Source organism: Anastrepha ludens, chromosome 5, assembly GCF_028408465.1.
Source record: "Anastrepha ludens isolate Willacy chromosome 5, idAnaLude1.1, whole genome shotgun sequence".
Taxonomy (NCBI): domain Eukaryota; kingdom Metazoa; phylum Arthropoda; class Insecta; order Diptera; family Tephritidae; genus Anastrepha; species Anastrepha ludens.
In genome coordinates, this window is record NC_071501.1 from 54693740 (window position 1) to 54709626 (window position 15887).

At 36.1% G+C, this 15887-nt stretch overlaps 1 protein-coding gene across 1 annotated transcript in view; it reads left to right on the top strand.

Moving 5' to 3' along the window:
- The window catches only part of LOC128865223 (very long-chain specific acyl-CoA dehydrogenase, mitochondrial), a 36891-nt gene that overhangs the window by 15931 nt on the left and 5073 nt on the right, over positions 1-15887 (top strand). Inside the window, exons 3-4 of the mRNA XM_054105349.1 lie at positions 8932-9423; positions 12215-13204. Coding sequence (XP_053961324.1) covers positions 8932-9423; positions 12215-13204 — 1482 coding nt within the window. The remainder of the gene's footprint in view (positions 1-8931; positions 9424-12214; positions 13205-15887) is intronic.

Sequence of the window (15887 nt, forward strand, 5' to 3'; positions counted from 1 at the left end):
TATTTGATCTAGTAACATAAGGGCTTCTGATAATTAAAGCGAAAATAAATATGCATCAAAATATTATTCCACCAAACGGTATTTCGCAGTAGTAAAACTTCAGCAGTTGTAATATTGTGCTTGATTTATTAGTTCACTTGAATAGAGGCACTCAGTTAAAAAATAAATAAATAAATTATTGGCAAATGGGTTTTTATGAGGAGCTTTCTCACGGCAGAAATACACTCGAAGCTTTGCCATTGCTTGTCGAGGGGTCACCGCTGGAGCATGCCTGCTCAATAAAGGAATTAGACAGACCGCTAACAATTCTGGGTATATTTTCAAGTGAAACATTCCCTTCATGGTAGCGTTGCCGTTTGACCGCTGAATCCGATTGGGGGGCACTCCTTATCTCCGCTTCCCAACCGCCCGCTTCGTACCCTAATAACAGACTTTCATCGCATATATAATATTTCAAAACTGTCAATCATCTGATTTATGTTTACATTCAAATGGGATGGCACATACAAGAAAATTAAATACCATGGATTATACCTATGTATAATATTTCGGAGTCTAAACTGAAAACTATGGACTAAATTAAAGATCTAGGGGTATTTTTCGACTCTAAACTCACATTAAGTAGCCATATAGATTATTTAGTTCCGAATGCTTACGCTTTAATTAGGAAAACGTCCCTTTTGGCCCTGATCTGCCCTGACGAACCAGAGAGTGCCCCCGTTTCGACACCGAAAGAGAAGGCCTTTGCAGGGTTTTTGGTGAGCATCCCACAGAGGCAAACCTTACGATGCAAATGTGCGACAAACCTGGAAAATGGCGAGCATTAAGTGGTGTAGCAGCACGTATAATGAAAACGCTGCGTGATGAAGAACGGGTCCGAAAGGCGAACCTCCCGACGTATTACTTAACGGCAAAGTTTCGGGAGGAGAAAAAAAACCAACATTAGAAGAAAACCACAAAAGTATGCGTTCTTCAATTTGTACACAGATGATTTTTTCGCAGCAATGCTATTTAGTTAGAAGTACCAAAATAATACACATTCATCAGCGAAAGTCTCAACGCCGTAAATAAGACAAATCAGTTGCAGGATACCCGAAGTTATATTCGGCCGACGCATTAGGTTGTCTGTACACAGTTCAACCAACCAATCAAGCATGTTTTTACTCACCACTGTTAGTGAAGGTACGAAAAACTTCCAAGAACAGTAAATGGTTAACTATGTGTGACGTATCGAGAAGCTTAACAAGAAATAAACCTTGCAAGTGATGCACATGAGGAGACTGTTGTATCGAATTCTGCTCAACCAAAGCACATATGCACGTTATTTGCCATATTATCATAACGTGTTTTCCCATCCAATCTGAAACATCTTTGTGAGAAATACAAAAATTACAAGATTACGAGTCCGAGCCTACAATTTACACTAATCGTGTATAAAAAGCGTTGGTTTCGATTGAGAATATACACTGGCTCAAACGCCTAATTGTACACATTCACCGTTTAACTTTCAAACAGATTTTTGCAACGACATACTAATTTTATTTCGGAAACAGCATCTTTTGTATTTATTTATAGTCCACTCAATTGAATCACATAAAAAAATTATATGGTATGTATTGCATTAAACATTGTTTTACTGGAAAAAATATAATCAGAAACATAACAGAAAAATATAATTGTTGAAAATAATGTTCCATATAATAATGCAAACAATCGGAAATCTAAGTTCCGGATTGTACACCTGGAGGTATAGGCACAATTTTTCTGATTTTGCCAACCAAACTATTGTATTAGGGAATGAAATTGCACATACCACATTCAGCACCCGCCTAATAATTTAATGTACTATATATATGTCTCAAATAATTAGTTCTATGGCGCCATGTAAAGAAATTGAGTGTGAAAGCCCACGCATATTGATTGATGCATCCGCTGAACATTTCACAAAATAATTGCTGGGTTTATTCATAGGGCAATAATACAAAGTATGCAAATCAGCAGAATCAAGACAGATTAAAAAAATGACTGTTTACAACAAAACTGAGATTGTGTTGGTGATATAAGAAAAAATGTAACGTGTTCGTTGCCGGACACAATTCTGCTGCTGAATGCCCCATGATGTGGCAGCTAAAGTTAAAATTCTACAAGCCACAATTTTTCTGGAGATGGCCAAAACTTGTGACGGTATATTATAAGAGGACACTGTATAAATTTCACAAATAGCCCTCGGTTAGGTTCTGCTAAATAGGTGCATCCTTTTCGCAATTTGCGTTGCGCAATTTGTTAGTTTTGTGGGGAATTTAGAAAGGGTTCGTTGTTTTTACAATATGAGTTCCACGTATAAAGAACCATTTTAAGCAGCGTTCCTATGTACTCACCCTAAAGGTTCAAAAATGTCACGTGTATCTGCAGCAAAATATTTGAAGAAGTCGACAACGTTTATAAATAAATGGGTGCAACGGTATACCGAAGTTAAAAATGTTGACGACTACCTCAGATAAGACCCAAAAAAATACCTGTCCAAAGCAATATGGGGAGTATTATTAATTAGTTTGTGACAAAGCCAAATTTAATCGTTACGTGAAGCTGAAACAGTTTTAAGGAAAAGTGGTGTTAATGTATCCAAACTCACGATTCGAGGAAGTACACGTGCAGAGAACTTCAAATTCCGAAGCACATTTTAAAAACCGCTATTCTATTATCACACATTTACGAGTCAAAATTGTTTCGCTGCTTCTCGAGTTGCGTGTCAAACGTAAACAATGGATTTCTTTACCTTGTCGATTATAGTCTAAAGGAGATAGATGCATTTCTTTGATTATGATTGATCGTTTTACATACAGTATTGGCACATAATTCTGTACTTACATCATGCTCGCCGATTTTATCCATCTATCGGGTGCCATTTGTGAAATAGCTACAACAAAATTGGGATACAAAAGCAAAAAACAAGCAACTGAATTTGTTTCCAATTTGTAGCTAACCAAATGCCTTAGTGTACCAAAGCTAGGGTTTAGTATGAGATCGCCTATAATACTATAATCTTCTTCAATGTTGTTTATTTAGTGAGTGTCCGTATTCTGACGTTCAAAAATTGATTGCAGGACGTGTGTGAACATTTATTGGTACTCAAAGGGAACTTTTCGTGTAGGATGCAGTAGTTGAAATATACATTTAAGCACCTAAGACAAGAATCTTGGATAAACAATTTTTAAAACACTTATGCGTAAATCTTGCAGGTTTTGTTTGAACGCCACTTCTAACACGGGCAATAATGCATCTTTATTCTGTTCAATCAACCATCTGACGAACCATTTTTAGAAGATTTGTTTACCATTGGTTAGTGCACAATGTAGCATATATCTATATCTATACCTATATATAAAAATGAAATGATGTTCGTTTGTACGCATTTTTTTGGGCCGATACGAGGCCAATTTTATTCGTTCTTTTTTCATATTATAGGGATCCACTAGGGGAAGGTTTTTAGCAAAAAAAAATTTTTTGTTTAATATTTTCTTCATATAAAAAAAAGAAAAAATCAAAATATTGTACAAATTGTGTTTTTAGTGAAAATTGCCGCAGAACTTGCTCGATTCTTAGATTAAGTTTCGAATTAACATTAATTTTATGTGTACAACTTTTTTTGAATATATATACGAATTTTTCGTTATTGTGAAACGATTTGTGTCGTGTTGCTAAGTTGCAAATTTTTTTCGACGGAGAGTAAACATAAACACAGAGGTTTGTAGGCTCTTTATGAAGAGAAATGCTTTAGTACACATACTCGAACGCCGAACTACTGATTTGTGTTTTGTGTGCAGTTCATTTGTGAGAGCAACAAGTGTGTTGACCAAGGATAATAGATTTACCAAGGTTTGCCAGACAAGAAATAGTTATTCGGCTCTCAGAGAATTTGACAGAAGTTGTTTTTGGGTTTACGTCAAACGAGGCAAGGATGATAGATTTACCAAGGTTTGCCAGACAAGAAAACAGTTATTCGCCTCTCAGAGAATTTGACAGAAGTTGTTTTTGGGTTTACGTCAAACGAGATATACATTTTGTAAGTGCAAAGGAATAGTTCAAACGGTTTGTTTACGAATACCGCACACCAGAGCACACCACTTTATACCTTTCCCCATGTGATGTGGCAGAAAAAATTTGTTTTTTTTTGTTTTTGCAGTTTCAAGCAGACCTGGTAAATCTATAGGCGTTGTGTGTTGACAGTTTTCTTTGGGTATTCACATCGATAAGATTACAATAGAATACATTGTTCCCGGATTGATACGAATTAAAAAAAATTACATTACATTTTCAATGGCAGATTTAAATAAAGTTGTGGATTTATTTACCGAAGAGGATGAACACATGAATACACAAAATTCAGATAACTCCAACGATATGAGCGTGTTTGAAGACATGGGAATTCAGATCCATGAGGACAATGTGATTGTTGTTTCAGATGAAAATTCAACGAACAACGAGTCAAAGACGGAAATTGTTCATCACGAAACGAAAACACAATCCGAAGTTCTCAATCGAGAACTGGAGCGTGAATACCATTATGATTGTAATGAACTAAACACATTTGTAACATCAAATTTAACGAAATTTAATTACCCATGTTGCTGTTGGTGATACAATCATGAATAATGTTAGCCATGGAACTGGTGGATTGTTTTTCTTGGATACTCCTGGGGGAACAGGAAAGTCCTTTTTGATTTCTTTGATATTAGCAACAATTCGATCAGATAATAACGTTGCATTGGCACTCGCTATTTCCGGAATTGCGGCTACATTAGTGGAAGGCGGTCGCACAGCACATTTTGCATTAAAGTTGCCTTTGAATATGCAGGTAAATGAAACACCAACATGTAATATTTCGAAAACATCTGGAATAGCAAAAGTTCTTAAAGTATGTAAGCTCATCGTATGGGACGAGTGTACTATGGCACACAAGAAACCATTGGAAGCACTTGATAGAACTTTGAAAGATCTACGAGGAAGCCAAACAGTCTTTGGAGGTGCCATGATTTTATTGGCTGGAGATTTCAGGCAAACCTTACCTGTGATCCCAAAATCCACGGCTGCAGATGAAATCAATGCATGCTTAAAATCATCGTATTTATGGAGACATGTAAACACGCTTACACTTGCTACAAACGTACGTGTTCAACTACAGAACGATCCGTCAGCAGCTGAATTTTCACACCAATTACTGAAAATCAGAAATGGCCAAATGTCTGTCGATCCAACAGGAATGATTACATTGCCTAACAAATTCTGCACTTTGCACAGTCTAAAGAGGCATTGATACAGAGTGTATTTCCAAACATAGTTCAACATTACAAAAACCATGATTGGCTCAGCGAAAGAGAAATTTTAGCTGGGAAAAATAAGGACGTCAATGATATAAATGTAGCTATTTTGGATCAAATACCTGGTGACATAGTTGCATATAAGTAAGTCAATGGACACTATTACTGATCAAGATGATGTCGTAAATTATCCAACTGAATTCTTAAACTCACTCCATTTGCCAGGCCTACCACCTCATAATTTACGATTAAAAATTGGAGCACCGATTATTATGCTGCGCAACATTAATGTGCCACGACTTTGCAACGGTACCAGACTCGCTGTGAAGAAGCTAATGGGTAACGTTATCGAAGCAACAATTTTGAAAGGGAAGTACAAAGGAGAAGACGTTTTGATACCCAGAATTCCACTGATTCCGACGGATTTACCATTCGATTTCAAACGTTTGCAGTTCCCTATTCGCCTTGCCTTCGCTGTGACAATTAATAAGGCGCAAGGGCAGTCTCTACAAATGTGCGGTATTAGTTTAGAATACCCAATTTTTTCTCATGGTCAATTGTATGTATGTAGCTTAGTAGGCAAACCATCGTCATTATGCATTTACGCGAAAGATGGAAAAACCAAAAACGTTGTCTACCAAAAAGTGTTACAATAAAGTTCGAATGAAATTGTATCAAAGAATTTGCTTTGTTTCGTATTAATTTTATTCTCTATCAGCAAATCATTGAATTTATCGCCTAGCGAAGCGGGCGAGGGTACGCTAGTAGACTTATATATTTGAAATGTAACAATATTTCACAATATCACTTCATCCTTTTATAAATATTTCTTGGGTTGCGTCGAGCATTTTATGAAAAATTGTTTACATGCACTCGTAAGGACAGCCACAGTCCGTCAGCTTAGGGAAGCATCTTACACTGGTTCTTACGGTGTTATAGATCGTTCCAGTATTAAAGTGTTGACAGTAAACATCAACATAATCCTAGGCAGGAGGGATGACTTCGTATGCTCCACACACAATCGTGAAAGGATAGTACCGTGGTAGCACTGCCAGCACATATGTATATATTTTATTATCATACATATTAGCTGTCAACAAGGTATTTTGACTTCGTTTTGTTTTCTAATTTCTGAGCGGTAATAACATCATTGAATATTGTAGTTTTCCAATTAATTAATTGTAAGAGTAATAATAAGTTTAACGGCGGATGCCGCAGCCAAATGGATTGGTGTGTCGTTATCTTTAGGTAGTGCACGGGTTAGAAACCCACTGTGGAAGCGAAGTACAAACAAATAGTTGCCTCGCTACAGCTCCATCAAGACGTCCTCCGCAAATTGCAGGAAGAGCTCAGCGGAGCAATAAACAACGGATGTAGACACCAATCATATATGCTGTGGACAATCACGAATATTCGCGAAACAACTGGCACCAATATCGAAGAAATGAGATACTAAAGCAATAACATGAATGCTACACGAAAAAAAGTTTCCAGAAAATACGAGTTGTCACATCTAAAAATTATGATAGTTATTAGGTATATGTACTATATCAGCAGAGGTACATGCGCACAAATCATTCAGTCGTAAGTTAAACGTGCGAATTTGTAAACGTAAAGTAAAGCGAATAAGTGTTGAAATTAAATAAAGCAAGTTGAGTTGCCATTAGGTTGTGACTTCTATTTAGCAGTCCAGTGATCGAACTCAGAGGAATTATTGTGAGACGGTTTATTTGGATAAAAATGTAACAATATAATAAATAAATATTGTAAACAAGCCTTAACACCGAAGTTAATCGAATTATGATTTGTTTTACTTCATAATAAAAAGAAATGTGTTGACAAAAATGGAGTCGCGAACCAGCGCGAGAATGAAATGCATATTCTAAGGCGTTTTCATGGGAATTCCGCTTAATGAGGACGTCTTTATTGAAAGTTTGTAAATTCGAGCTTATAATAAATAAAATAAAATTTATGTCGGTGCAGCGCAAAAGAAAATTCTACAAGTTTTATATTCTGCATATCGGTAAATCAAGAGAAATCAAAAAACGGTCACTGCCCTATATGGATGCAAAATAGATGTATGTAAAAGATGGGCTTCAAACCGTCCATAATAAATTGGTTGTGAGGTCCACCCTCTTCTTCTAACGGTGGCTAACGTTGAAAAAAAAATACAAATTTCGGGCTAGTGGCAACGCAATCAGACTTATGCATACCTATCCTGGGAAGATTTCAGATTGGGCACTATACTTGAACGTATACATGTAAAGTAAAGCAAATTATGTTGCCATTAATTTTTGACTTTTATTGGACAATCTAGTGATCGCACTCAGAGGAATTATTGTGAGACATTTATTTGGAATTTAACGCAACGAATTCGTAACAATACATTTTTTAAAATGCTCTTGTTTCATTTGAATATTTTTGAATACACACAAAGATTTATCGCCCAACCGTACAACGGAATAACAAAAACATAAACTTCGTTGCAAATTATTTTGTTGTATAATGCACGCCAAGTATCAACTTTTGTTTGAATTTGCTCAATCTCCTATTGGACGACTTTTGCAGAGCAACTCACTTGAACGGACTAACACAATGACCGTATCACTTTTGATAACCTCTTATCCAAGAACAATAGAGACAACATATTATTATGTTAGCACAATTGAATACTTGTGTGAGTATAAGTTAGATGCGCGTTTGCTAGCAACTGCACTTTCTGTAAGATTTTTAAAGTCCTATATTTCCATTTTTAAGAAACATTTAAACCAATTTTTTTTGCTAATCAGAATCCTTAACAGAAATAAAAAAAAAATCGCTTGCGAAATATATATTCGTATAATTGAAACGTACATATATTTGTTAAGTGTTTGGAGAAGCTTTGGGTACGTTCGCGATGGCAATCAGAACAGCAGTGTTGCAAATTTTGCAAAGTATCACGTTCTTCTTGAATCTGTGGCAACACTTGCAAAAGTCAAACGTTCTATTTTCTCATCACGCGCGCAAATAACCTCAATAACCGGCAACACAAAATTTTTGTCTGCAAGCTTAACACTAATGCAATGGAAAAAGAAAGGTAAGCGTAATTGTTATGTATTTAATGCTGAGTATCAGCAGTGTAGTGCAAAATAAGCAACAGGGTTGCTGTATTGCTGCAGCTATACATTTTCGCGAACGTACCCTTTTTCACCATTTCTGGTGTGAGTCTTAATGTAGTCTTATGTACGCAATTGCCTAAAATAGACCTTGATTACATAGGTAGACGATTGTTCGGTTTTCCTCTCCAATCTTTCACTCTTTTTTACTGCACCCCACTAAATCTACGATGACCTGGGCGAAGGTGGTAAACCCTGACGAATGAGGTTAAACTATCATTGGAAGTAAACAATCCCAAGCTACTGGGTGTTCATTTCGATAGTTTTTGCTCTCCATCTCCGCGCATAGAACCGCTTTTGTCACTGAGTTCGAAAACCTCAACAAACTCCTCAAGTCGCTGGCCCACCAGAGACATTACCTACTTATTTTGTAAAAAAGGCCAAAATTTAAGTTCGTTACTACTTAATGTAATTTTACGATACTATAATAAATAAACAAAATATCATTTTCCTTTCAGGAAGTGAATAACGCTGCACGAAATGACGAAAACTCATCGATAGATGAATCCGTACTTGATCAATTATGGGAACTTGGAGCATTTGGCATTCAAGTTCCCGAAGAATATGGTGGCTTGGGACTTTGTAATACACAATATGGACGTCTATGTGAGATATTGGGTGCTACTGATCTTGGCGTTGGAATAACTATTGGGGCTCATCAAAGTATTGGATATAAAGGAATATTATTATTTGGTACTCAGCAACAGAAAGATAAATACCTATCCAAATTAGCGGCCGGGAAAGTGTATGCAGCATTCGCTCTTACTGAACCCAGTTCTGGTTCAGATGCTGGTTCGATAAAGACACGTGCTGTAAAAAGTGATGACGGGAAACATTTTATCTTAAATGGGTCTAAAATCTGGATATCAAATGGGGGAATTGCTGAAGTTATGACAGTATTTGCACAAACAGAGCAAGTCGATTCGAAAACTGGAGAAAAAAAAGATAAGGTACGTTGACTGCTTAAACCTTAAACTTGACCTTAATAAAGAAAAGCATTAACTTACATTTAAAAACTGAGCATAAATTTATCCGAAACAGGGAAAGGTTTAGTTGGTTTTTTTTCCAAAACTTGCGTTTCCATTAGTTTCCATAGCAATGTAATAACTCTTTTTAGTGAAGGTGCGACCGCCGTAGCCGAATGGGTTGGTGCGTGAGTACCATTCGGAATTCACAGAGAGGACGTTGGTTCGAATCTCGGTGAAACCAAAATTAATAAAAACATTTTTCTAATAGCGGTCGCCCCTCGGCAGGCAATGGCAAACCTCCGAGTGTATTTGAAAAAGCTCCTCATAAAAATATCTGCCGTTCGGAGTCGGCTTGAAACTGTAGGTCCCTCCATTAGTGGAACAACATCAACACGCACACCACAAATAGGAGGAGGAGCTCGGTCAAACACCCAAAAAGGGTGTACGCGCCAATTATTTATATAATATATATGTAGAGCTTATACAGTTTGTCTAATAGAAGCGTAACCGTCATAACTTAGAAACTATTTGACCAATTCGATTCTAACAAACTGCATTGCATGGGCTAATAATATTTATTATACGCTATATGTATATTCGATAAAATGTATATTCCCCAACATTACCAATAATGACTTCACATTTTCGAGTCATACTTTGTGTTAATTTCTGCGCAAATCAGCCGAATATGCCTCGATAACTGTTTGACCGTTCATATTTGTTTTCCTCTGAATTTTGGCTTAACTTTTGCCCAAACATTTTCAATAGAGTTGACATCAGCGGACTCTGAAGAACACTCCAACATTTCAATCCCATTTTTCTGTTTCCACTCTATACACCTTAGGCTTCGATGCTTGTGATCGTTGTCTTCTTGTAAAATCCAAGGTTGGCCACTTCTTCTAAACCTCTTCGCAGCTGACAGTAATAATGCTTTTTGGTAAACTTTATTCATCAAAACAGCATTCAAATTAGCGGTAAACTCAAATAAACGACCAAATTATTTTTCGGAGAAGCAGACCCAAACATGAACTCTGTGAATTCACTTTAGCCAATGCAAGTCTTTTTCAATTGTGTGATAATGAGAGCAGCGGCTGTTTTAATGTGCTCCGAATTTGAGGGCTTCTGCACGTCCTCAAATCGTGTCTTTGGATAAATTAACACCACTTTTCATTATAATTGCTTCTGCTTTACGCAACGATAAATTCGGTTTATGAAAATAAACAAATCAATTCTGAAAACTGTTCCTGGAATACATAGAGAACTAAATCTCAGTCTACGGCTATCTGACTACTGTGTCTTTGAAGATGAACTCATGAATATAAAAGAGGATGCTTTGTGGGTTATGGACTTAAAAAATCATTATTGGCTTTTAGTTACTAATCAAATACGCATTTGCAATTTATTGCATTTGAAATTTTTATAATGCAATGTTATTCAAGCAACCACAAATTTTCGCTGTGCACAGGTGACACGAGAATATGTATGTAAATTAATTAAAAGTAGAATCCGGAAAGAATATAAGATACTTTGTGAAAATTCTAAAAACAAGGGCTTAATTTATTTTGTTTTAATTGAATTTATTTGAAAACAAATTATTTTAAATATGAAAAATGGTAGTTTTTTAATTATGGTAACGCTTTAAACTATTTTATTAGCTTAAAATATCAACCTTTCACTAATTTTAATATTTGATTTCATCCATTTCATTTTTCTCTGTTATTTGAATGTAAAATCATGTAAAATATGTGCATCGAGTTATTAACGCATAAATGGGCAATTGACGTCAGTTATTTTTGGCGCCTTTCTGAAAGCTCGCTATTTCGTGCATCAGCTGTTTATTAGCCCAGGGAATGTTGCTGTATACTCAATCAAGTTCCTGAGCGCTCTCACATAGAAAGAGAGAGAGTCCCGCTTTTAGTTATCCATGGTGTGAACAAGGATTGATTTGAAGAGCGTAACAATACGTGTGAATGGGGAAATTCAAGTCAACTCCCCTGTTACGTAGCAGTCAAAGTCACTCACAATTCTGCCTTGAATGGCCAAATCTCCTATTCATTCTTGACTACTCTGCTGCCATTAGCTTCTAAAACGGTATGGAAAAGAGTGAACAAAATTTATTGAAAAATGATGTATGATTTTACAGCAGGGGAGAGAATACTTTAGAGTAGTTGTTTTCGGCACGAAGTGTATTATGCCATATGTACAGCATGCACTCCAATTTGACTGAATGTATGTATAAGTATGTAATTCAAGATTTAAAAAAATGCTGTCAGTAAGGAAATTCGCAGTTATCTTTAAAGGGGTCTTTTTTCAGTTTGGTTTGGTTGTTATTCGAAGGGACAACTCAGTACTTTTTGATTTATAAATTATTTTCGAGATACTTCGGTCGAAGGTAATCACTGTAAAATGTAATCCGTTTGCAAATACTTCATATTCAGAAGCGCAACTTTAATCTTCAATCAGCAGTAACGCATTTAATTTTTGTAGCTTTTCTTTATTATTAAACCGCAATGAATGCAGTGAAATAATGAAAAAGACAACAAATCATTACTAAAATGCAGTGACTTTCTTTCCAGCAGATACAATAAAATAGATGGATTCTGCCTGTCTAAAAAGTTGGAATTATCAATTCAATGGTTATATAAATATCTGAAAAATGTTACATTTATTGATATAATAAAACTTTAAATTTTCATTACTATCAATTTATTTAAGGCGTATTTGCAAATGAGTTTATGAACAGAGTTTAAAAATCTATGAATCTGGTTTTCAGGTGACAGCTTTTATCGTAGAGAGATCATTTGGAGGTGTAACTAGTGGACCACCAGAAAAGAAAATGGGTATAAAAGCGTCGAATACAACGGAAGTATATTTTGAGAATGTTAAAGTTCCTGTCGAGAATGTTTTGGGAGAGGAAGGCGAAGGTTTTAAAGTGGCCATGACCATATTGAACAACGGCAGATTTGGAATGGGCGCAACATTAGCCGGTACAATGAAATTTTGCATACAAAAAGCTGTCGAACATGCAAATAATCGGGTGCAGTTTGGAAATAAAATAAAAGAATATGGTTCAATACAGGAAAAATTGTCCCAAATGACAATGCTTCAATATGCAACCGAGTCAATGGCTTATGCTATATCGCAAAATATGGATAGAGGAAGTAAAGAATATCATTTGGAAGCTGCGATATCGAAAATTTTTGCATCTGAGTCTGCTTGGTATGTTTGCGACGAAGCTATTCAAATATTAGGAGGTATGGGCTATATGAAGGAGACCGGATTAGAACGCGTACTACGAGATCTCAGAATTTTCCGTATATTTGAAGGTACTAACGATATTTTGAGACTTTTCGTATCGCTCACAGGCATTCAGTATGCCGCATCCAATCTAAAACTTCTGCAGAAAGCTTTTAAAAATCCTGCCGCTAATTTTGGAATTTTATCGAGTGAGATATCGAAGAGAGTTTCATCAACGATCGGATTTAGTGTAGTTGACTTAACACCTTTTGTAGCGCCAGAATTGCAGACTCATGCTCAAAAAACCGCTCAGTGTATTGAAATGTTTGGGAAAACTGTTGAAGAACTTCTGTTGAAATATGGTAAAAATATTGTCCATGAACAGTATATCTTGACTCGGTTATCAAATGCGGCCATCGATATATACTTAATGGTAGTCACTTTATCTCGTTCATCCCGTGCATTGCAATTAAACCTACCCACGGCCCTACACGAAATTAAACTAACTAAGGCAATATGCATGCAGGTAAATATGTGGAAGTAGTATTATTTTTACTTTAAGAATATTGGCTTTAAAAAAAGTTGTGTTATTCTTTTTATTATTTAATACATTTATATGTGCTTGATAATAAGACTTTGTTGCGATAAGCTTTGCACCGAATGGGTTTCTAATAGGGGTCGCCACCCGAGGGTATTTCTGCCAAGAAAAAACTCCTTTTAAAAAAAGAGGTTGTCTGTAAAGTCGGTTTACTGACGATAGTTTAACGTGACAACGTCATAAGAAAATACTGATGTAATGGTTGCAATTTTCAAAAAAAAATGTTTTTGTTTGATAGATATTTTGTATGGATATAGAGAAGGAGGTAAATGGAATTGCAATGGAATAGGTCAAGTTACCTTTACACAAACGTGAAAAATGGAAATGCTCACTCAAATAGGACAGAGCCAGATGTCGAACGTTGCCGAATGCGGGGGCCGATTGTGCTCTTTGTCGATCGTTCCGCGCTCTCGCTTGCAGTTCAAGCAAGGTAACGACGCATGAGTAAGATAACGACACATTTTTTCGTGCGTGCAGCCGGCTAAATCGAATTATAAGACGTTATCACGTCAAAGCCGTTATGACGTTCGGAGTATAAAAATGTAGGTCTCTCCGTTTGTGGAGCAATACATACCACAAATTGGAGAAGTAGCTCGGCCAAACACCCAGCAAACTATGTACGAGCCAATAATATTATATATACATAGATATTTGTACCTTTCAGTTCCAGGGCACTAAATACAATGGTGTAAAACCTTTTAAATTTTCAGCTTAAAAGTGTTACAGGCGAATCCCCTGTGAATAAAATTATATCGATCTCATTGATTTTTTAAATTCTTTTAGTAAGCTAGTAGCTTAGTCGAATCGATTTTTTTGCTAGCTTGTTGCAGTAAACCATCATAACATTAATTTTTTCTATGCATTTAAATAAGGAATGCTAACTTGTTTCAGTAAACCATCGTAAAATTATTATTTTTTCTATAAATTTAAATAAAGAATAACGTTAATAAATTATAAAATAAAAATTCCTTGTAGAGTATTTACAGTTAACAATTACAATATAATTACTAATTATACTAGTTCACTCAGTAACTAAATACTTAAATCTAGATTTTGGTATAGAAAAATGTATGTCAAAAGAATTTGAATTTCATTTTCACTCTAGCAATTGGTGAATAAGAAGCATATATTGTTCTTGTTCGATCTAATAAATATCATGCTTTCGGAGGTTGCTAGATGGAATATTAAAGTAAATATGGCAAAAATAAATGTTAATGATGGAATACTCGTAGTTCTTCTACTATTTAGATATTTTAAATTAATTAACACACGCTTAGCAATATAGGAAGGTACCGGTTGTTGAAATCGTAGCGACGGAAGATCAAAGTGCATAGAAGTTCTTTGAACATTCTAAAGCCGTTTTATATGACAGATAAAATATGGTCTCCATATGAAGACGGCTTATTCTAATTTCTCTCGGAAGTGAACAGTAGTTTAAACATATAGAGATCAGTGAAATCTAAGCTAAAGTGACGAATGCAAGACTTCTCGAAATACCTGACAAGTTACAAATCAGCATGGCTTCCGTAAAGTGCACAGTACCACTACAGACCTTACCGCCATAAATACACGGATAAATGGTGGGCTTAACCAAAACTATCTCTGCGAGAGGACTGTCTTAAGTAGCGTTGGACGTATTGAACGCTATTCAACAGTCGACCCTCTCGCCGGAAGAGTTTGTCCACGCACCACATATGGAGTCGATATTCGTGATTCATATTTCGAGAGTAAAATTAAAAACAGAGAGGGATAAAGCCAGTAGTGTCGCAGGGTGGTGTTCTTTCAGCCTTGCTTTTCAACTTCTGTACATCGAAGCTTTCTCAACCACCAGAGGAAGTTTCACTGATTTCATATGCTGACTATTGTGTGCTGTTCTGTGTGTGTGCTCTAAAGTGAACGAGAATCGCCAGCTTTCCTCCACTAAACCAACGGCGACCCTATTTACCACCTGATCGAAGAAGGTCAAAACATAGTTTAAGGTGAAAGTCTACGATACACCAATACCAAAATAATCCCTAAATATTGGGTGTCACCTCAGTAGTCAAGTGGAAAGGTTTCGTTACATCGCATCAAGAAAAACGGAGGCCGTCGCAACTTAAAAAAACTATTAGAAATAGTAGTTTAAGAATCATTGAATTAGTTTCTAGAATGATAGAATAGAATCTACAAAATATTTTTTTTTGCTATTGACATTTGGTACTGGTGTACCAGTCAAAATTACTGGTGCATGTTTCTATGCAGAAACGTGTGATTTCGGCAGAATCATGAGGATTATATCGTCAAGTGGCTTCGTTCGTTTCGTTATCAGCATTGAGCCGTTGCTATTGTGTTTCTATTACAACCATATTTTGGAACATATACCTAAGTATTTGTACTGAGTTAGAAGCCTCTCGAGTTTTGGAAAACTGGATAATTACGCAAGCAAAATTGAAGGTATTTATTGCAATATTGTTCCCACATGGGGCGTCCGGAGGAAATACTTTCAGGCTTCAATATTTGTAGAACAACAAGTGGGGACCATAATTTTTCTCCAAATCTATGTGTAATATCGCTATTTTTTCGGATAGCCAAGCTGCAATCCAGACACTGGGTTCAGCTACAACAACCTCTA